Below are 22,274 nucleotides of genomic sequence, written 5' to 3'. Positions count from 1 at the left end.
TACCCTTAACTGTGTCACTGATCCTGCCAAACTAAACAAAAACCCCTGAAGGTGCATTTCTGTAGGAGGCACTGACCACAGCCCTGACACTGAAGACTGATAAGTAAACAGGAAGATCACTAAGTTCTTTAAAATTCATATGATCATGATTTTTTTGTTAAAAGTTGTACACCAATTTTACCCTGATTCTGTTGCACCGCAGCCCGTGTCAGAAGTCCACATATCTCAGTGGTTGATAATGATACAGGGTAACTTCAGGAGAGACTTTACCACTTCACATTTTAGTATTTTAAAAATGTTTTTCAAAGGTTTTTTTTTTTTTTAATTTTTATTTTTTATGATGGTAGTATTTTGTACTGTTGCCATGGTAAAACTCAGCACTTCTTTCCTTCTTAATAAAAACTTGTCAAGACAAATGTGGGGGAAAATAAGAAAATAAAATATATAATTCATCCATAATATACCACTGAATATTGGTGTATTGTGAACATGTGAACATTGTCACATATGCCTGAACTAGAAAGGTATGAAATGTCATACTCTTTTCAAACGTCTCATCAGCACAAAAGCAGTCTTTTCTGTCTCAGCTGTTTTACACAGAGACAAATCTGACACGGCCGATATTTAAACATAATGGTTTCTCTTTGACTGTGAGTGTGATTGACATCTACAACTATTCACTGGCTAAAAGGCAGAATGGATTTCTATATTTTGGACTGTATTTTGTTGAAGGGGATATACCCTATACTACATTAAGAAAGCCTCACTTGTGTGTTGCACTGCCATAAAGTCAGACGGCTCACAAGAAGACATAAAGCAAAGGTCAAAGTCAGAGGAGTAGAGGCGGAGATATTCAGACCTTTAAACACAAATATGGGTGAGGGCACAGAGAGCGTGGATCCTACATTTCACATAATGCAGTTCAGTAGCCTCTCACAGCAGACCTCTTGTCTTCTGAACTCCACACACCTCCAGTTTATATCACAGTGCATCAGGGTATGGAAGCATGAAAAAGCCTGCAATAAATGAACAATATTGTATTTTACTATATTCCATTTATGGATACCCATATGGGACATCGTGAAAATGACCATAAAGTAACTAAACCTCATTGACTACACAGTCCATTAAAGCATTCAAGCATCAGAGTATTTACACTCTGTCAGTTGAAAACAATGAAACCATCAGTGATATTATACCTGTAGAGAATTTTATCATGAAAAAAAAAGAAATAAAAAAGATAAAAATTATTTTGTTTGGAGCTCAGTTTGGTTTGCACTGTGAGCATGTGAATGTGTTGTTGTTGTTTGTTTTTTGGGTAGCATACTAAAATGAACTTGAGTTCATAGTTACTCATCAAACAGGTCATTTTAATGATAACAAATAATTACACATTTTATTCACAGGGCACTTTTCGAGGTTCTCAGATTTTTGTTTGACAAATTTACATGGAACACTGTGTGTGAACAGAGGGAGCCAGCGACCGGCACTGCCTGCTAATCTGCAGTGGCCTCAAACTTTACAGCCTTTTTGAAAATGTACAAAGTGAAGTCAAACAGAATCAGGTTTGAATTTTGCTTCTTGCTGGATTGCACCTTCCCTGTTTTGTTTGAAATAGAGAAACTTTGAGTTTTTGTGTGAAATTTAGTAGAGGGATGAGAAAGTGACATGTTGCTGCATCAGGAATCGAAACAGTTTCCCCACCTGCACTGATGCAAACGTGTCTCTGAAGGTAATGGCCTAACAACGACATTGAGGCTGACCGTGTAGATATGCCCCTCACCGAAGAGGCTGCATGTTGGATCTCCTCCAAGAAGTGTTTCATCCTTCAGTTTTTACACCTGAGTGAGCATCCATGTATATGCAAGCATGTGTCCTTGTAAGTCTGTGGCTGACCTTAAACTCTCTACATATCAATTCTTGTTTGCAGGCGTAACAGCAGGAGTATTTTCATTTTAAATAAAAGTTACAGGGCAAGCACTGTTCAGACCCTGCTGTTGTTAGCAGTGTGTCTGAAGAGTGGAATACATTTACAGCCCGAAATCAATTCACTGTAGCCGTCAGAAATACTCTTCTTTGAATCTACTTTATCACAGTAAATAAAGCAAATAAGTAACCAGTAAATTCATAACCACTCATACACTGTGATCCATTATTTTTGAAAGCCATTGCTCACACACACACACACACACACACACACACACACGCACACACACACACACATACACACACAAATACACCAGATTTTTGTCCTTTTTCCCCAACATAGCACCACAAATGCCCCAAGGATGCCATTGACCCTGCTGCAGCCACTGAAGTGGAAGTGACTGATGCTATAACAAAAGCTGTGACAGCGTAAATGGAGCTGAGAGTCTTTCAGCTGCAAAGCGTCAAGCTCCTGTTACATTGCCACCACACTAATCGGTTTAAATTGTAAAATCTCTTGCTCTTCTGTGCGTCGGAAAATTAGCCAACTGAAAGTTACATAAACCGAGATCATAAACAGGCATTTGGCAGCCAAAAGTACAGTTTGTACAAAGTATGAATTTCTTCTCCAGTTGGCACATTCACTTGTAAGTTATACTTTTTGTTTTTATTTTTCTTTTTCTGCAACTCTGTTGGTGCTTTCTCAGCAGGATCCAGAAATTTGTCTGAAAATATAGCAGATGTGTTGCTCTGTGGAAACAGTCAAAGATCAGTGACCCAGCTCCTGTATCAAAGCTGCATTTTGTTACTGGTGAAACCAATCTGTTGTAATTGCAGCAGAACACAGTGGTGCAGTTTCAGCTCATTGACTCTGTCAGTTTTGAATGTCACAAAGCAAGTGTGTGGGCAGATTAACAAAAGAAACCTGATGACTGCTCGAGAGCTGCATTTGCATATGTACAATGTGTCTAGTTACTAAGCTTATTGAAAAATTGTCAATAGTTTGAGCAAATGTGATTGCTAATAATTGAAATGCCATTATTATTCTTATTCTGCTGCTGCGTATCAGAACATCACTATACATCACTGAAATTTCCTACTTCTCATAAGAAACTGAGAACTGCACTGATGCTGTCCATGTGAAGGTGACTGTGTAATGAAGTAAAAAACACATGGTTTACTTCAGTTATAACAAACTAACTGAAATCTACTTATTGCACCAGTTTTGTGCACAGTTGAAAGTGCTTACTCAGGGCCCAGGGCCACACTGGACGACAGTTCCATCCTTTATAAGTTGTGAGCAGTGGTGAAAGCTGTGTGCAGTGGAGAACCAAACACTTCGCCAGCTGGTTCCACTGATTAGTTCCTCCTCCTCCAGGATTGCTGATCAGGAGTAGTAATAGTAAAGAGTCCTCATGTACACTCAGTTGTCACACCTAGCTCTTAGTTAGCCCACCCTCACTGATATAAATGGGTGGACAAAATAATAGAAACACCTGTCTGTGTGAGGCAGTGCATTTCAACTGCAGCCGCCAAAGCTTAATCTACAAATCTCTGAAACAATTTCAACACAATCTGAATATTATAACCTGACCAACCTCTATGCTAGAACTCCAGAGAGAAGCCTGAGAGAGGAGATGTAAAACTACACTGAGATGGTTTTTGGTTCTTTAAACCACAAATTTATCTTCTTATGGATATCAAAGCTTCAAATAAAACACTGGAAAAGTGTAAAATATGGGACCTTTAAAAAAACCTCAAGTCCACTTAAGAAAAAACCTGGTTTTCAACGTTATTTTTATTCCTTTACAGGTGTGCACAGGGGGATGTTGTCACACACACAGCATGGCTTAACCGGTCAAGTATACTGTACGCTGGTGAAGACAAATGGTCGGTGGATCCCCGAGTGAGTCTGGTGACCCTTAATCAAGAGGAGTTTACCATCAAGATTGAAAACGTGGACATGACAGATGAGGGGCAGTATGTGTGTGCAGTCCAGACAAGCAGTCGACCAAGAACCACCTCAGTTCACATCCTTGTCCAAGGTAACACATAAATGTACTACCGCTACTGCTGCTGCTGTTGTAATAAGATCCTTGAATTAATTTCTCTGTGAATTTCTATAAAACTGTTTCTTTTAACCTGTGGCCAGTTATAAATCTGTATCTTGGATTTTCTATAGAATCAGCTTGGCATGTGTCAGATGTAACATTGTGAAAAAAGAAACATGGTTTTTGTCAGGCACATCCAAAGCCTATAATGAACATGCCAGTTTTCTGGTGCACAATTACCCAGATCACACTGAGGTAGTGGTTGGTTTATGTCACACAGTGCCTATGACTTACACTGTGTGATTGATGGTTGTGTTATTCCTGTGCACCAGCACATGAGGGCATGAGTGAACAAACCAGAGAGTAAAAACAGACATGTGCTCCCGTTCTTGAATCTCATTTCCTCATTCATTGCTCCACTGGAGCAATTAGGGGCTAAATGCCTTGCTCAAGGAGAGGGAGGGAGGGAGTGTGTTCTTCGTTCACTGCATTAGGTGAGGTTAATGGGGAATACCAGATGTTAAGATGCTTTGGCTAAAATGATGTGTGGAGTTGTAATGGTGTCCTCGTAGAGATGCAGCGCAGTGAGGTGCACTGCAAGTTTTAAAAAAAGTTAGATGCAACCGATTTAATATGCAGATGAGCCGTGCAGCATGAAGTGCTGCTCATAAGATGCCAACCCCGAGTTCACAACAGAGAGAGAACCAGATATTATTGGCCATGTTTGGATATCTTCTATTCTCACTTTTCCTCTTCAGCCTGATGCCAAACAATAATAACACAACATTTATGACACAGAAAAGAGTCAGAGCAAACCAATACCACTGAAATTTTAAGGCCAACGATCACCATTAAATGGACTCAAATGAAGTCTGAAAATTCTCCTCTTGAAGCAAATGATTTTTTTAATGAATTAATGAAAGTTTTAAGGATGGTAACACATGTAACGCTAAACTTTTACACAGTTAGAAATGACTGCCCTATACATATATATATATATATGTATAAATGACATACTAAATGCATCTTAATTCCACTGCAGTGTCTACTTACTTACTGTGTCTATTCCTTGAAGTCACACATACATATTCAGTGTAGCTAACAAGCAGGTCACAGGGGCAGGAGCGAGCAGATGCACATGATCTTGCTGAGGAGCACTTTGACTGATGTGGACACTGGGGTCACTACAGTTCAACACTAAGATTCCTTTAACCACCAGCTCCACCTTCCTCTTCATTAGAGAGGGTGACTAACATTATGTTCAGGCTAAAGATAGTCTAATAGCTCCTTCTTCTTTTGAGAACCATCACTTACAGAGCCCCCAAACTTTTTTTTTTCCATCTTCTGCACACAAATTATTATCTTGAAATAAACATCCAGACATGGCCAAAGGTGTTAGTAGTAGGGCTGCGCTCTTATAATCGACCAAATGTTAGTGGATGACAAGAGTCCCAATCAACCAAGTTTTGAATGGTTGGTTGATTGTAAGGGAGAAAAGCTAAAGACAGACATCATTTCCATGGCTGGTACCTGCACTTATTAAACAGTAATGTAACTGAGCGTCTAAACTAACTGGGCATATTCAGTAATAGAATAATAAATGGGACATAGAGATGTAGTACACTGAACTGCAGGAACAACTTCTTTATTTTTACTAACACACACGTGTGACAAGTGGGGTACTGAAACAACTCCTGGGGCACAGAGTAATCACATACCAGCATGTTGTGCTGGAAATCCAAAGTGAGGGATCATTTTCATTTTCCAGTGGCTACAGGACCACCCCAATGAGGCAACATGCAGGCTCGGCAGGCAAACATTCACCTGCCATTTGTCAACCTGAAACATTGCTTATCATTTGAAACATGTAAGTGGCATCAACATGAAGTAACGTCCAACATCATTCATTCAACATTCAAGTTCTTTCTCAGCCCAAATATGTATTTAAATGATTCACTCAATATAATAAATGTGCAGCGAATAGTCAACTAATGGCTTGAACTAACTACTACCAGTCGACAAGGAAATTCTCTGGTGGGGGGCTGTTCCAGATGGTACCCTCAAAACTGACACAGGTGATTGGCATCCACTGTTCTCTAGTCTCCTGTATATTTAATAGACTAGATCATTTTATTACTATATTATATATATTAAATATACATGTTGCTTTTGATTTCCAATGTGACATGCAGTATATGGCATGGACAGAAATACTGGGACCCTTAACCTATTGTTTTGTAGGCCTAGCACACCCTTGTGCGGCAATCACTGCAAGCACCTCTACACGTCTCAGCTGCTATTTGCTCCACTCCTCCAGAGAAAACAGCTCCACTCCCAGCTGTGAGTTTCAGCTCTTTGCATGGATGTTCAGTCGGATTAAGATCAGGACTCACAGCAGCCCACTTCAGAAGGATCCAATGTTTTCTTCTCATCTATTCTTGGCTGCTCTCAGATGTATGCTTTGGGTCATTACCCTGCTGGAGGAGCCATGACCTGTGACTGAGACAAAGCTCACTGACAGTGGGCAATGTGTTTCACTCCAGAGTGCCTTAAAAATATTCAGATTTAATTGTGCCCACCACAGACTCAAGGCTCCCTGTGCCAGCAAAGCAGCCCCATAACATAACTGAGCCCCCTCCAGGTTTCACAGCAGGGAAATCTTACTTTCTTCTTCTGTGAACATAGAGCCGATGTGACTTACCTTATAGCTCTAATTTAGTTTTATCAGTTTGCAGGACATGTTCCCAAAAGTATGGCTGCTTCTTCACGTGCATTTTCCCAAACTCCAGTCAGGTTTTTTTTTTTACAATTCTCTTTCTGAAGTGGGCTCTTCCTGGGTCTTCTCCCATCGAGCCCATGCTGCGCCAAAACCCCAAGAACCGGGAGATAATCTTTTTAGGTTCTTGCAAGAATCTGGAGCATATCCAGAGATTTTTTTTGATATGACATCCTACAATGTCGTGATCAGAGTATGTCCAGTCCAGATTTCATCATAAATGAGGCATAGTTTGAAATATATGGGCAACTGCATATCTGAATTTTGGGGTATTTAGCGCAGTGCCACCTTTTTGTCAGAAAGCACTGTGTGGTGTGACTGGACTGGACGTTGTGCTTTGATCTTGGAGGTCAGCCTGTATCACTTTCAAAGGTTTCCTTGGTTCCTTTACCACCTTTCAAACTATCCTTCTGTTCAAGGGAGATTGGCTGTCATCCCATGGACCTTAAACTTCTTAAAAATATTAGCAGCTGTGGTCACAGGAACATGAAGCTGCTTGTAGCCTTTACCTCGACTTTGCTTATTATTATTATTTATTATTATTATTTTCATCCTAATCTCCTCAGACTCTCCTTTTCTTTCTCTTGTCCATGTTCAGTGTGGTGATGATACCTAAGACCACAATGAGTTTCATATTTTAAAATGATTCTAAAAAGATTGAAGACATCCGTCTGCTGGAAATATCACTAAAATCCAATTTATAATCACTTCTAATGGGTACCAGTCATTTTGTCCAGGCCATTTTAGATTTTCTCTCTGTCTATCTTAACTCTGCCCTAAAAGCTATGCCCCCTTTTTTTCCCCCATTTTTATGTTCAGGGGGAGTTTTAACATAAGCCCTAGAAGGGTTTCTTACCTCACCTGCACATAAAAAAAGAGAAATTGCATGCATTTTTAATGTTTTATGTCTGCAAACAGATCAAATCAAATCAAATCAAATCACGCAGCTGCTACCCACGCCTTCATTAGAAGTCAACAGTAGTTGATTAGACTATTGTAACACCTTGTTTTGAAAGCTAAAGCTGGAAACTGAGGAACCAAATGTCTTCACCTACAGTGGTCTCTGAAGTGACATCTGCCACACTATGTACAAACGCCTCCCTGAATGGGAGTCTGTCTCTGTGGATGATGGCATTTGAAGTGCCACTTCATATATTTAATCTGAAAATCTGTCTGGAATGCCATCAGTCTCAGTGATTGATCAGATGTTATTGGTGTGACATCAGTCATTCAGCTGGGATTCTATCCAATAAAACAAACTCAGAGGGAATTCATTAAAGTTTTCTTTGCAGCTATATTCTTTCAAGACTTATCTACATGCTACTGAGAAGTTGAGAATTAATGTTGTTAATGTAAACACACTGTGGTGTCATCAGATTGTCATTTTTCACTTGGTAATTTATCAGAATTGACAGAACAAGACAGTCACAGTCATAGTCACTTGATCTTTCTTTTTTATTATAAAGGCTTGTATATACAGGGCACTTTAATTGTTTCAGACGCTAAGCAGATTACCGTATTTATGTATGCATAGTTATTTAAAGCCATAAGCACATCATGCTGTCAGTGCTCTAAGGTTATCTTCCTGTTACAGAGTGTAAATTAACCAGCAGCTCTAATGAAATGTTCAGTGAAACTGTCTTCATGAGCGCAGTGATGTCAAGTTTTGTGAAGGAGGTTTACGCTTTTAAAATGAGCCCATTATATAGAAATGGCTCTCCTCCCTCTCTTTTGGAATATTTGATCAGAGGGTCTTGATGAGCAGTCAGTCCCTGGAACTATTGGATCCAATGCCAAACAGCAGTGTCAGATTATCAGTCCCTAGATTTTGTGCAAGTAAACAATAAAAGCCCATCAGTTCATCTAGTCAAAGTCTCCCCATACTGTTACACAAACAGTAACAGTAAGCCTTATTCATGAATGTTTCCTCTTTTCTTCTCTTAAATTTGTTTGTGTAAAATGCATAAAAAGAAAAGAAAACATCTGATAAATGAAACTGGTGACTTCTCAGCTGTTCTTACCCACCTACAAACCTCAAGTCAGGCTTGTTCATAGACTGGATGATCAGTCGGTAAATACATATTTATTTTGTATAGCGCCTGTCTAGATGAGATAGCATACCATGCTTTGCAACAAAAGATAAAAGAGATGAAAAATAGCAAGTCTTAGCTGCTTTTTAAACATCTCCACAGTGTGCACTCTTGAGTCCAATGGGAGGGAGTTCCACAGTTCAGTATCTGCCATGACTCCAAAGACGTAGTCTGCTTTATTTTGAGTCTGGAACCAATCAGAGGACCTTAGAGATGTACTGGTGATAAATTATTGCAACAGTTTCGATCATGCAGAGCTCTATAAATTTTGAATTGGATAGTGAACTTGATGGAGAGACAGTGTAATGAGTCACATGAGGCTATTTGTTGAAGACTTGATCTAAAGATTTACAAAAGCATTCTGGACCGTTTGTAAATGATCCAGGGTTGTTTTGCAAAGTTAAGTGAACAAAAAAATCACTAGAATTTAAAGCATAATAATCTGTAGTAATACTTTGCTTTAAGCTTCATTTTAAGCTGCGTTAGTAAGATGCCTGTTTTAACTACACATTTGAACAAGGTAAAAGATTGTAATCGTCTTACTTCTGGGTCTTAAGTTATAGGAGCTGTCAGCTGGATGTTGTTGAATGAACTTCCTCGACTGCTGCTTGCTTAGCTAGGTTAGACTGGTGGCTAAGGTTTCAATGCCTCGTTATTATCATCTGATGCTGGCCATGAATCCTAGATCTAAGTGCAACATTGGATACCATAGACTATGATATACTCTTCAACTGTCCAGCAACCTGGGTGGGTATTGATGGCGCTGCTCTGCAATGGTTTATGTCCTACCTAAAACACAGGTGTTTTTGCATTGGTATCACTAATACCAGATCAGCTGTAGCAGGTGTTCACTGTGGGATGCTCCTAGGCTCGTTGCTGGATCCTCTCCTCTTTTAGACATAATATCAGTTTCCATTGTTAGAGACAGTGCTCAGATCTATCTAAGCTGTGAACCTGCAAACAACCATCAGAACACTGTCAATCTGCTGAACTGCCTTCACGAGTTTCCTGCAGCTACATGCTGACATGACATAGACAATTAATCATAGGTCAGGATATGGAGTGCAAATACACAATCATCAAACGATCTTGGTTTAATGTCTCATTCAATAACTCAGACCTCTTGGTGTCAAAATCTCACCTTTGACAAACATGTTAACACCATGCTTCAATCCAGCTTCCATTGGCTCAGAAGCATCTCAGACCAATTACTTCTACCAACAATCTGAAAACTGTTATCCACGTCTTGTTGATTAGATTATTGTTATTTCCTTGTCCTCTGGCATCAATAAAGGAATCCCTCTCCTGCCTCCTCATCCATACCTCTGCAGCCAGGATTGTAACTGGGTCTATGAAACATGATCCTGGCTTCCTTACACTGCCTACCTGTCATTTTAGAATTGATTTTAAGATGTTATTAATTAGTTACAAAGCCCTAAGAGCCCTTACCCCAAATTATTTATCAGATCTCTTATTGTGTCATGTCCCTTTCCATTCCCTGAAATTCTTGGATACATCGTTCTTTGTTGTTCCCCACTCCAGATAAATACATGGAGGTGACCACCCTGAGGAGATCAGGTCTCATCTTTTAAATGACTCTTAAAAACACACTTTTTAAAAAATGCTTTTCAGTTATTTTTGTGTTTTATGATCTCTTATGACACCTTTATGATGATCATTGACAAGTACTGACCGCAGCCTGCAGAGAGCACACAAACCGACAACAGCCAGGTTTAATATAGGCCTGTCATCAAGTTACTGACTGAGTTGATTGTCTTTGAGCTCAGCCAGCCGCGTTTAACCAAAGTGGATTTTTTATTTTTTTTTTATTTCAGTCAACAGCAATGGTCCAGTGCAGTGACTGCGTTATTCTTATTGTTATTGTTTTATCAATGTTTTGGCAGCTCGGCCTTACTTTTGTGATGCACACAAACTCCTAAACACATTTTACACATTGGGCATATCTATTCTTAGTTGCAAATGCTAGTGAAACACTCGCACTGTCCAGCTGTGCTTCAGGAGAAGCCTACAAAGCCTCATACACATGTGGTCTTTTATGGATTTTTATGGCCTTTTATGGATCATAGCAGAGTGTGGGGAAAACGACTGGTATGGTTGTTCATGTTGGAGGACTACTTTCACCCCCGCCATGTGCGCATGATCTCTTCAAAACATCTGCCCACTATTTGCAATAAATAAGTTCAAACCCAAAACTTGAATATGATCTTAACTCACTGTTGCCGTGGTGACAGCAAAAAGCAGGAGAGAATGCAGAAAGAAAGTGAGTTCATTGAGGCAGCTGAGGAATACTTTAACAGTAAAGGTCAGTCACAATGTGTGGAGTTGCTGTATGCATTGCTGTTGCTGCTGCTGCTGCTGCCATTCTCTACCAAACAACACTCTCCCATCCACTTTATATAGAGTCTATATACTGTATCTACTGCGGCGCAAGTTCAGCAATTTTGACCTTGTCAAAGTTGGTCAGATCCTTACGCTGAGTTTGTGCCAATGAATGATGATCTCGGTGATGGACAGCCATGAGAGCGATCGCAGATAGCTTATGCCTTTGCCAATGTCAAGACGATATTTTGCTTGTTTTCTCATTAATATGTTATTATTATTATTATTATTTGCACTTAAATAAATATAAAATTTTAAGTTTACTGCCCTTCCATAGTTTCACCCGTGGTCACACCAGCATATAACTGATGCTTGCAACACCAGTGCGCAAACACAGTTCATTTAACTGGCTGTCATTGAAGCGCTGTTTGTTGACAGAAGATGTCACTGTCACATTGGCTATAACAAAGAAGTGAAGGGGAGAACGAGAGAGAAAGAGAGCGAGAGAGAGTCATAAACAGCTTTTTCTACCTGCCTTCCCCTGCAGTGAATATTGTGAATGCTCTGATTACTAAATGTAAATAATCAATTTTTTGTCAGTGAAGAAAATTTTGTTTAGTTTTGACAGAGCCATAAAATGTGTCTGCCATCCTGTTATTGACAAGAAAGTGATTCTGAAGCAACTGTTCACCTGCTGCCTGATATGACAGGTGCCATAGTAACGAGATAATCAATGTTATTCACTTCAGCTGTCAGTGGTTTTAACACTGTGGCTGATCGGTGTACATATATCTTCATTCAGCTGTTTTAAACTGCAAAATACCCAATGGCTTGAAATGTTTATGAGCAAACCTTCTTCAGCCACTCTGTGGGCGTGGCTCTAGTAGTGGTAGTGATGGTCTGCAGCTCATCAATCAGTCTCTTTGTCACTTTGGTCCAGACAGAAGTCCCTCAACAAACATTGGATGGATTCCAATGAAATTTGGTTGATATAACCACAGCTTCCAGTGCTTCCTGATTTTTCTTTTTTTTTTTTTATGTAACACAAACCAAACAGGTCAAAGTATTCATGCGTGTGTATTTTAAGTGTATTTTTCATTGCCTTTCATGCACCATCATTGTTTTTGCCTCTCAGACAAGATAATGTTAAGGTCATTTTCATTTTCATGGCTCTGTCATTGCAGATCATCTCCTCAGATTGCGCTGGCTCTATATCCTGATGTCTGCAGGTTTGCTATCTGTAAAATCAAATATGTTTTGGTTGTAATCACACAATCTTACATTACTTATTGCCATGCAAGCAACCAATTGCCTATCTCACAGAATATCTAGAGATATAGAGTTTGTAAAAACTTAAATTATTTTCAGTGGTGCACATAGATGTGACCACAACAAGTTCATGTTTTAAGGCACCAAAGAAAAGCCAAAGTGGGGATCACAATAGAATCACCCTTTTATTGCCAACCAAAGAGGCACAGACATTAGGCAGTTTTATTTAATTTGTTCACTCTTAAACCTGCGTTAGAATTAAATCCAAGTTTGCATGTCTCTTAAATCACCCATCTCCACTTATCTCCTTTTTTAAATTTTTTTAACCAAACTAATAGGACCAGTGAGTTAAGCAAAAGCCTTCATATTGTTTTCTGTCACTGAAATATTCTTCCCATGTTTAATGCAAACTCTCTTGACAGCTTCATGAAGATAAATTGTGACATAATTGTCATCGCTGTGTGAATTTGTATGCTTGAGTGGACGAGCCAGCCACTGTTAAAAGTGACACAACGCGACAAATCGCCTCCCTGTGTCCATTCAGAGGATTCTGCATCGGGTGTAGTGTGAAATAATGAGAAAGATGTTAGTCTGTGGCACTGCTGAATCCTCCCTTCATCCACCCCAGCTGCAGTATGCTCATTAACCCTGGGAAATCACAACGCAAAATGTCCTCTCTGTGCTGTTAGGAAAGACTCTGATCCATGTGGACAGTGTATAGTTCATGTGTGACGCTCAGTCAGTCCCTGTAGGGAAACTCACTTGACACAGCTCCTGATCAACTCATACCTCCCAACACAGATGACAGAGGGGAGCTATCGTCTACAACACAGTAGCTGTTTGTTTGTCTGTTTTGCCTTATAGGATAACGAAAATGTCCCATGAATATTTCAGAGTACTCGAGATGCACTGAGTACTTTAGTGACTAATGTATAACAATACAGAAAGTGAGTGTGTCTCTGACAAATCCTCACAGTGGGAGGGCGAAGCACTACATTAAGAGCTGTGGTTTCTCTTTATCACTCCAGGTTTTAGACACACACACACACACACACACAAAAACAACAATGATTTTCAGGGACTATATACTCTGCATTGAGTTCACTTCCTAAAAGCCAATGGAAATCATTTGCTAAGTCTTTAATAATAGGATGTCGTGCTCTATTTGAACTTGTCCAAAGCACAAGTACATTCAGGGGGTGTCAATATCAAGTGTGCTGTTTTAACGGTGAAAAAACAGTCGTTGCACCAGGCGCATGGTTCAAAAGGGTTGTACCAAGTGCTCTTAATTAATCGAGGGAGTGTTTTGGGTGAAACATTCAATAAACCAATCAGAGTGCAGATCTCCCACTGCCTTTCAAAGCCTGGGGTGCTTGCACCTTGGTGGAATGCTGTTACAATAGCACAAGGATTCACACAGAATTAGATCCTATTAGTGGTGAGCTGATTACATATTGTGACTGGCCAGTGAGCCCGGTCCTGACACACGCATGCAGGCAAGAAAAGGGGGTTAAGGGAATCGATGCGCTGCAAACAGCTTTGCCAAAAGGTTACGACAGTGAGGGTCACATCTTTTATGATATATCATCAAATGTGTAAATTAATTTTTGGTTCATTATGAAATTGCAGTAGCACCAATTTGATGTGATGAATGGGAAACACTGTTGCACGCTCTGCTTGTGCATAAAAGGCATGTATGCAATCTGTGCGCCCGCCTATGTAGACGCATATCACTCTCTTGATAATACGTTATTAAAATAACAGTGGAATACTGCACCACTGACTTAAGACCAGGTTTTTGTTGGTCAGTTGCATTCAGATGCAAGTGTATTTGCTTTTTAAATAACATGAGTGCTAGATGGGAAAATGACAACTGCGTTGGTCTGAAACTAAGATGCTTATGTTGCACTTTGCACCAGGTGTAGAACAGGGCCCATGGTTTAGCTATGGAAATGATAACGTAGAGGTAATGACTGCCTACCTACACATCGAGCAGAAAAGGAGAGATATGTTTCTGGCCTCTTGGAAGATAGAAATCCAGTGCCCTGTATCCTTTTAGTTCTGCTCTGGTCTCAACCCAGTCCTCATGAAACTTGCTAGAAGCTCAAATACCAGCCACTTGATACATTTGGCTGTCTCCCATTTGGTGGTGGTCATATATCATGCAGTGATTACTGCTTCCCATGCAGAATATGATGGGATAATGTAGAAGAGGTAATTCTATCAAAGTTTGAAATTTGAAGTGCATTCAGGACCAAACACCCCTTTGCCTAGTACACTATGCAGTATGATAACAGGGCCTCAGAGTTAGCTGTTGTAGTTTGGCTGCTGGTTTGAGCAGCAGTGACTGTGACACACAAGCTGGAGCATTCTGAGGTACTTCAAAAGCCTTAGTGTCCAGTAGCTGCAATTTGTGCCACTCCTCTGATGCCTAACAGAGTAATGGTTGAACACATAGACACGGTACACATACTTACATACTTACATCAGTGACTTACAGCTCCACATACGCCCCTCCTCTTTTCCCATTTTTGGTATTAGCCAGGAGTTAAGTGGGGTCAGGCACTGCCAAGATGTCGACAGTGGAACTGCCCACTGACCTTCTGACCCCAAATCAAAGTAAGACAAAGAACAATAATTTGAGTTATAAAAATCCAGTAATATTTTTCTATTTTCTATGTTTACATTTTTTATTTACATTACTCAGCCTAAGAATGTCCCATCAACACAGGTTGTACTTTCATCTGTCTATTCATGAGAAGACATTTGTCCTTTGTTAAAACAACTGCATTTCATTGTAGGTTTTATTGTTTTCATGAAAAATTGTTGCATTAAAATCGGAATGAATTAAAATTGCTTTGACAAGAGGTATAAGATTGTACCACCCCCATGGTGGATGAAATATATTCTTACAATAAGCTGCTAGTTGACTTGGGGCAGTCTTTGAAGAGCTGCAGTTCTTTCTCACGGACACTGTGAGGTTACACCTCTATTAAAAGGAAATTTAACAAGCTTTATAGGAAATTGAAGCCAGACAAAACCAATCTGATGGCTCAATACACACACACATACACACACACACACACACACACACACACACACACACACACATACACACACACAGCAACAGATCTCTGTGCACCTGTTATATGCACAGACATTTTAGTGAGAAATGAAGAGGAACTCACTGCCCAGTACAGGAGGTAATTTGTTGGCGTAAACAAAATAAAGATGCACAGGCAAAGGAAACGTTTGGTTTTGAAGAATTTAGCTGCAAATTGTTTCCAAATCGTGCCCCTCATACTGCTCTTTTTGCTGTCAGTCTCTCCTCCTGCTTCTGCCCTGGCTGCATCTCCCACAGCAGCATCTTGCCTGCTGTCCTCCTCCCCCTCCTCCTCCTCGTCTCCTACATCTCTCTCTTCATTGACTGTTATCTCTTCCTGACCCTCCCCTGCTGCTTCAGCTGCAGCAGCAGCTCTGGTTGGAGCCTGGAAATACTGGAAACAAATTAATTGGCTAGCTAATCACACTGGTCGGACTGTTCAGCTTTCCCACGTGTGTTTTCTTCACTCTCCATCCACTCTGTTGTGCTAATAGCTCTGGTCCAGACTTTCTTTGCACCTCCTCAGGACAAGCCCTTTTGAGTGTTGGAAAATGTTTTTCAATATTCATCTGGATTTAGGGCGCAAACATTGAGTGTCCATGTTAAAGAGTTAACATTGACATTATCCACTTACACAAGCAGTCAATATTAACTCGCAGCCATGCCAACCATCTCCTCTGTGGGGAAAAGCCAACAACACTCCTTCCTCCCACGCATGATCATGTTTTGACTCAGAGTGTGCACGGAGAGGAGGAGCTGTGCGCAGATGTAGTCAGTGTGTTTATAAGAGAGAGAGGGAGGGAGCACAAATCAATGCACTGCGTACAACTCTACAATCACAAGATTTTACACATTTGAAATAGTAAAAAAAAAAAAAAAAGAAAATCAATTTGTGATGATCGATGTTGATATTGTGGTGGGCTGCCACAAATAAACCAATGAGTGGGTCATGCCTGGTGCTTGTTCACACATTTTTTGGTCAGACATTTGGCCATTGTTTGTCTGTCTGTCTGCACCTTTCATTTCACTCCTTCTCTCTTTACTCTGACTTCTTTTTTGAGCCCGTTTGTTGGTGACTCAGCGATTTCACTTAGTCAGTCAGTTTGCGGTACTTGTGTGTCGGCACGTCTGACTGGCCAAGTGCTGCGACATTTTCATGGGGGGGGGGCATATCAGTTTTCATCACATATTTATATTGAAATGCATATGGAATGTGTTCTCAGGGATATAAGTCAGTGAGTAAATTGTCATACTTGATCCCATTTAAGGGTCAACAATAGACCTTTGCATAATGGGCCTCCTCTACTTTGGCCTGGGGTCGATGGCAGGGCTGTTGAGCAACTACAAAGCTCATAGTACACACAAACATCAGCTTATATCAACAACTCCTCCAACCTGAACAACCATATACGTCGGTTTTTCAACAGTCTGATACAACCCATAGGAGTGTCTCCTGAAATAGTGCCCCTATGGCAGCAGGTGTACTGGACCTTGGTTGTCATGGTTACAATAATGAATACTTGGCTTGGTTAGGTTTAGGAAAATATGGGCTCTGTCCAAAATCACTCACTACTCCCTCTATGGTCCACTGTATAGTGAGTTTGCCATTCTGCAGTGCTGTCCAAATGCATCGTGAGAATCATTATACCCTGCATAGTGGACTCATAGTATCCCACAATGCATCATAAAAAGTAGCGTACAACCAATGGTCACTTACCAAGCAATATATACCATCATGCATTGCACTCATATAGTGTCTGAAAGTGTTTTCCAATTTACTGATGAGCTCATTATGTAGTCCCCTACATAAAACTCCCTGTATAGTGAGTAGGGAGGAGGGAATGAGTGAGTGATTTCAGACACAACCATGATGATTTGGGTTAAAGTAAATACTTCCTAAACATTAGATAATCTTTGTTGTCATGGTTACAATAATAACCACATGGTTAACTTTGTCGAATGGTCATGGATAATACAAATAACATAAATTGCTACTTACCATGGGAATCGAACACCACTCTCCTGTGTTAAATCCCTGTGTTTTCCCTCTGCTCCTGTCATAACAAAAAAACAAAACCTAACTATGGGTCATAATAACGTGCTGCACAGACGACCTATGAGCTCGTTTTTTACAGTACAGTCCTGCACTGTATGTATGTATAAGTAATTCAGTCTCATTCATTTAAAATTCTGTTTGATGGCATCAGCCCCACTGTAGGGTAAATACACAGGATTTATTTTCTTTCCCACTTTAGCATAAAAACAAGTGTCTTATGTCTTATGTCATGTGACTGATCTCACTTGTCTGGCTCTTGTCTTGGTTTTGACTGCAACCCATCACACTGTCAGGACAAACAAGAGTTATAAACAGGATTCCACTTTTTTCACAGTGCCTGTATTATGATTATCAAAATTACTACAAAAATATCCAAACATGTCATAATCTGACAGTTTGTATTGAATAAATCCGAAACTTTGTTTTTATTTCTCAAACAGAGGTTCTGCCCTGGCCTCTCACAGCACAGGATGATAGAGGCAGCACTGACACACTTGCTGTATGCTTTTGTCATTCCGGAAGGGTAAATGGGGATTAAGCTGACATCCAATAAATTATTCATAGAGATTTTGTCTTACAAACAAGTCTGATGAAACTAAAATAAGTTAAAGCACTGGTGACACTTTATTCATTCATCATCCTGAAATGTTAAAATAGAGATGTGTCCTTGTTGCTTTGAAATGGAAATGACAAAAAGAGAGTTTGGACAGATGTGTCAAGGTTAGCAATAAAAAAAATAAATAAATGGAATTTGTTCAGGAAAATCTAATAATTGTAAGGCATACAGGAAAATTATACACAGCAGTCACCTAACTCTTCAGATGTTTTCATGTGTTCAGACATTCGGAGAAATCTTTAGATATTGTTTTCTAACATGAGCAGTGTCTGAATGTGAATGTCAACACACCACTCAAGGCAGCAATCACTGATTTGACTGTAAAGGCAGAAATATCATAATGTTTATATGTATGGAAGATAAAAATAGACAAAAAAAGATGTAAATGTGTAAAATAACAAAATACCTTTGTTCATCTACTTTATTCTAGATAAATACCACATCGAAATATTAACTTTACTTAAAGTCAGGTTCAGAGTTTTCCAAGTCTACCTTACATAAAATATTCACATGCCAAAAGTCACTATTTCCAAAAAAGTTGGAACACTGTGTGAAATGTAAATAAAAACAGAATGCGATGATTGACAAATCATGTAAACACATATTTAATTGGAAATAGAACAAAGACAACATATCAAATGTTGAAATGCTAAAATATTATTGTTTTATGAAAAATATTTGCTCAATTTGAATTTGATGCAGCAACACGTTTCAATAAGTTGGGACAGGGGCAACAAAAGACTGGAAAAATTGCATATACTCAGTAGATGATTGGGTATAAAAAGAGCCTCCCAGAGAGAAATCTCTGTAAGCAAAGGGACAAGGCTGAAAACCAGGACTGGATGGCTGTGATCTTCAGGTCCTCAGGCAGCACTGCATTAAAAACAGACATGATTCTATAGTGGAAATCACTGCATGGGCTCAGGAACACTTCTGAAAACCATTGTCCGTGAACACAGTTTGTTGATTCATCCACAAATGCAGATTGAAACTCCACCGTGCAAAGAAGAAACCATATCTTAACATGATCCAGAAACATCTCCGACTTCTCTGGGTCCAAGCTCATTTAAGATGGTCTGAGGTGAAATGGAAAACTGTTCTGTGGTCTGACAAATCAAAATTTCTAATTCTTTTTGGACCATGCATCCTCCGAGCTAAAGAGGAGAGGGACCATCCAGCTTGTTATCAGCACACAGTTCATAAGCCAGCATGGTATGGGGGGGGGGGGCATTGGTGCCCAAGGCTTGGGTAGCTTGCACAAGGAGTGCACCATTAATGCTGAACGATATATACATACTTTTGTGCAACATATGCTGCCATCCAGACAACGTCTTTTTCCGAGGCCTTGCATATTTCAGCAAGACAATGCCAAACCACATTCTGCACAAACTACGACAGCATGGTTCCGTAGTAGAAGAGTCCTGACACTAAACTGGCCTGTCTTCAGTCCAGACCTGTCACCCACTGAAAACATCTGGAGCATCATAAATGAAAAATACGACAAAGGAGACCCCGAACTTTTGAGCAGTTGAAATCCTGTATCAGGCAAGAATGGGACAACATTTCACTTTCAAAACTCCAGCAGCTGATCTCCTCAGCTCCCAAACATTTACAGAGTGATGTTAAAAGAAGAGGTGATGCAACACAGTGTTAAACATGACCCTGTCCCAACTTTTTTGAAATGTGTTGCTGACATCAAATTCAAATTGAGCTGATATTTCTCATAAAACAATACAATTTCAGCGTTTCAACATTTCATATGTTGTCTTTGTTTGGAAACAGGGTTGTAAATGAAAGCTTTATTGGTTGTTATTGTATTCATCCCTCCTTTCCACACTGGCCATGAAGTGATCCCTTTCTAATGTTGCTCAGTATCCTAACAAACACAAATGTCAGTTTAGAGCCAGCACACCAGACTGCCGCAGGAATGAATTTTACGTCTCTTAAAAAAGGCTGGTTGCTAACAAGTGGCTAAATGAGACAAAAAAAGGTTGTCGTGGACGTTAAACATCATCATGCTGAACATGAAAACCGACCTACTAACCACCTTTACAGCCACATTGTGTTTATACTTTAGTCTATTTCTAGCCCAACATTAAAAATCATAGAAGTGTTTGATTTGTGAAGAGCTGAACAAAACATGTAAGTATAGTCACAGAGAGCTTATTTTCTGCTGTAATCCGAAAGCCCATGTAAAAATTCCAATGGCTTTTTGTTGAGGGAACCAGGGTGACTCCAAAATCTGGGCTGGCCTCCAAATATATGTCATCCCTGCAGCACTCCATTGTTGGATGGGAAAGTAAATGGAAGGACCGAATTAGATGAAAATTCACCTGGAGTGGCACAAATTGACGAGAAGATGTGAAAAGGCTTCAACTGGCTGGCACTACCATTGCTACCGAGTTGAGCTAACACATGAACAGTTGGTTCATTCATTGGAGGGAAATAAATACAAATGGAGCAGTGGTCAAATGAAAATTGATGGTAAATGGGATGATTCTGCACTTAATGATATACATTCAGTGTGTATCCTCTGGAAGAACGTAAGAGTGCTGAGTGCTGTGGTAAATGGTTTTATAGTGAGTTTGATGTTCATGCAGAAGGCCGGTGTTTATGCCAAGTGTCAGACCCAACCATAGATAACCACAGTGAAACATTGGAATTGAAGTCACCAAACGTAATCTGTGAATGAGACAGTTTTGCTAAATCCCAGTCTTGGCTTCAGTCTCAAATCAAGTGGATGTTTTTTTTGTTTTTTTTTAAATACAAGTTTCAGTCTCTTGTTTGGCTGCAGTGTTTCTTTGCTGAGCTTTAGAGAAGGTTTTTAAAGCAGGACTGTGGATTTTGTCCTCCATCTCTTACATCGGAGTTGGTTTAGCATTCCTTGGATCTCTTCACTTCCAGTTCAGAGGAATTATTATAGCAAGTAATAACTAGATGCACATACAGTATGGAGATTGAGTGTTGTATTCAAGCAAACTTGAACACTGAACCTCTTCTGGGAAACTTTTCCTCAGTAAAATGTTTTTTAGAGGTGTGGCATAATTAAGTTTAACCTCAAAATGTAAATGAGGTCATGATCTGATGTATTTTTCATTCAACATTCAAAATTTTGTGGAGTCTTGACTAATTGGTGATTGGCTGAGCTGTGAAATATTACCTACACTGACATCCTTGGAAGTCATGGAGGTAAAATACTTCATGTGCAATGCAATTACAATTAAAATTCACATTGTTACAAAAAAAAAAGGACATCTAGTCTCATTTCAAAACAATCAGGTTAAGCAGGAGATGAGGGTGAAGTGTATTTGACAAAAACATCATTAACATATTGATGAGAAAGTAAATGAGGACATTCCCTCATTTACATAATGAAGTTAAAATGTAGACATGGGATTATAATATGGAGCCGCACTGTTAAAATTTGAGTCTTGATTTGTTAGGGATGAGGTCTTGATATTGTTTCTTATTTTGAAGTATTTTGATGTGTGAATTTCTCTATACATATACAGTCAAGCCCAAAATTATTCATACCCCTGGCAAATTTTGACTTAAAGTTACTTATATTCAACCAGCAAGTTTCTTCTTGATTGGAAATGACACAGGCATCTCCCAGAAGATAAGACAATGTACAAGAGGCATCATTGTGGAAAAAAATATTTCTCAGCTTTTATTTACATTTGAACAAAAAGTGGCATGTCCAGAGTTGTTCATACCATTCTTAATAATCAATAGAAAAGCCTTTATTGGCTATTACAGCAATCAAACGCTTCCTATAATTGCTGACCAGCTTTTTGCATGTCTCCACTGATATTTTTAACCCATTCATCTTTAGCGATGAGCTCCAACTCTTTCAGGTTGGAGGGTCTCCTTGCCATCACCCTGATCTTTAGCTCCCTCCATAGATTCTCAATTGGATTCAAGTCAGGACTCTGGCTGGGCCACTGCAAAACATTAATGTTTTTGTCTGCTAACCATTTCTTCACCACTCTTGCTGTGTGTTTTGGGTCGTTGTCGTGCTAAAATGTCCACTGGTGCCCAAGGCCA

General features: G+C 39.7%; 1 protein-coding gene across 6 annotated transcripts in view; it reads left to right on the top strand.

The window, feature by feature from the left end:
• The window catches only part of ntm (neurotrimin), a 419,652-nt gene that overhangs the window by 356,887 nt on the left and 40,491 nt on the right, over positions 1-22,274 (top strand). For all 6 annotated transcript variants that reach the window (XM_071461187.1, XM_071461184.1, XM_071461186.1 and 3 more), the window contains one exon: positions 3,739-3,971. In XM_071461187.1, the coding sequence (XP_071317288.1) occupies positions 3,739-3,971 (233 nt within the window). The remainder of the gene's footprint in view (positions 1-3,738; positions 3,972-22,274) is intronic.

Source organism: Trachinotus anak, unplaced genomic scaffold, assembly GCF_046630095.1.
Source record: "Trachinotus anak isolate AG129_WGS33_773 ecotype Australia unplaced genomic scaffold, CSIRO_AGI_Tana_v1 ptg000024l, whole genome shotgun sequence".
Classification (NCBI taxonomy): domain Eukaryota; kingdom Metazoa; phylum Chordata; class Actinopteri; order Carangiformes; family Carangidae; genus Trachinotus; species Trachinotus anak.
This window is presented reverse-complemented; position numbering and strand designations above follow the sequence as displayed.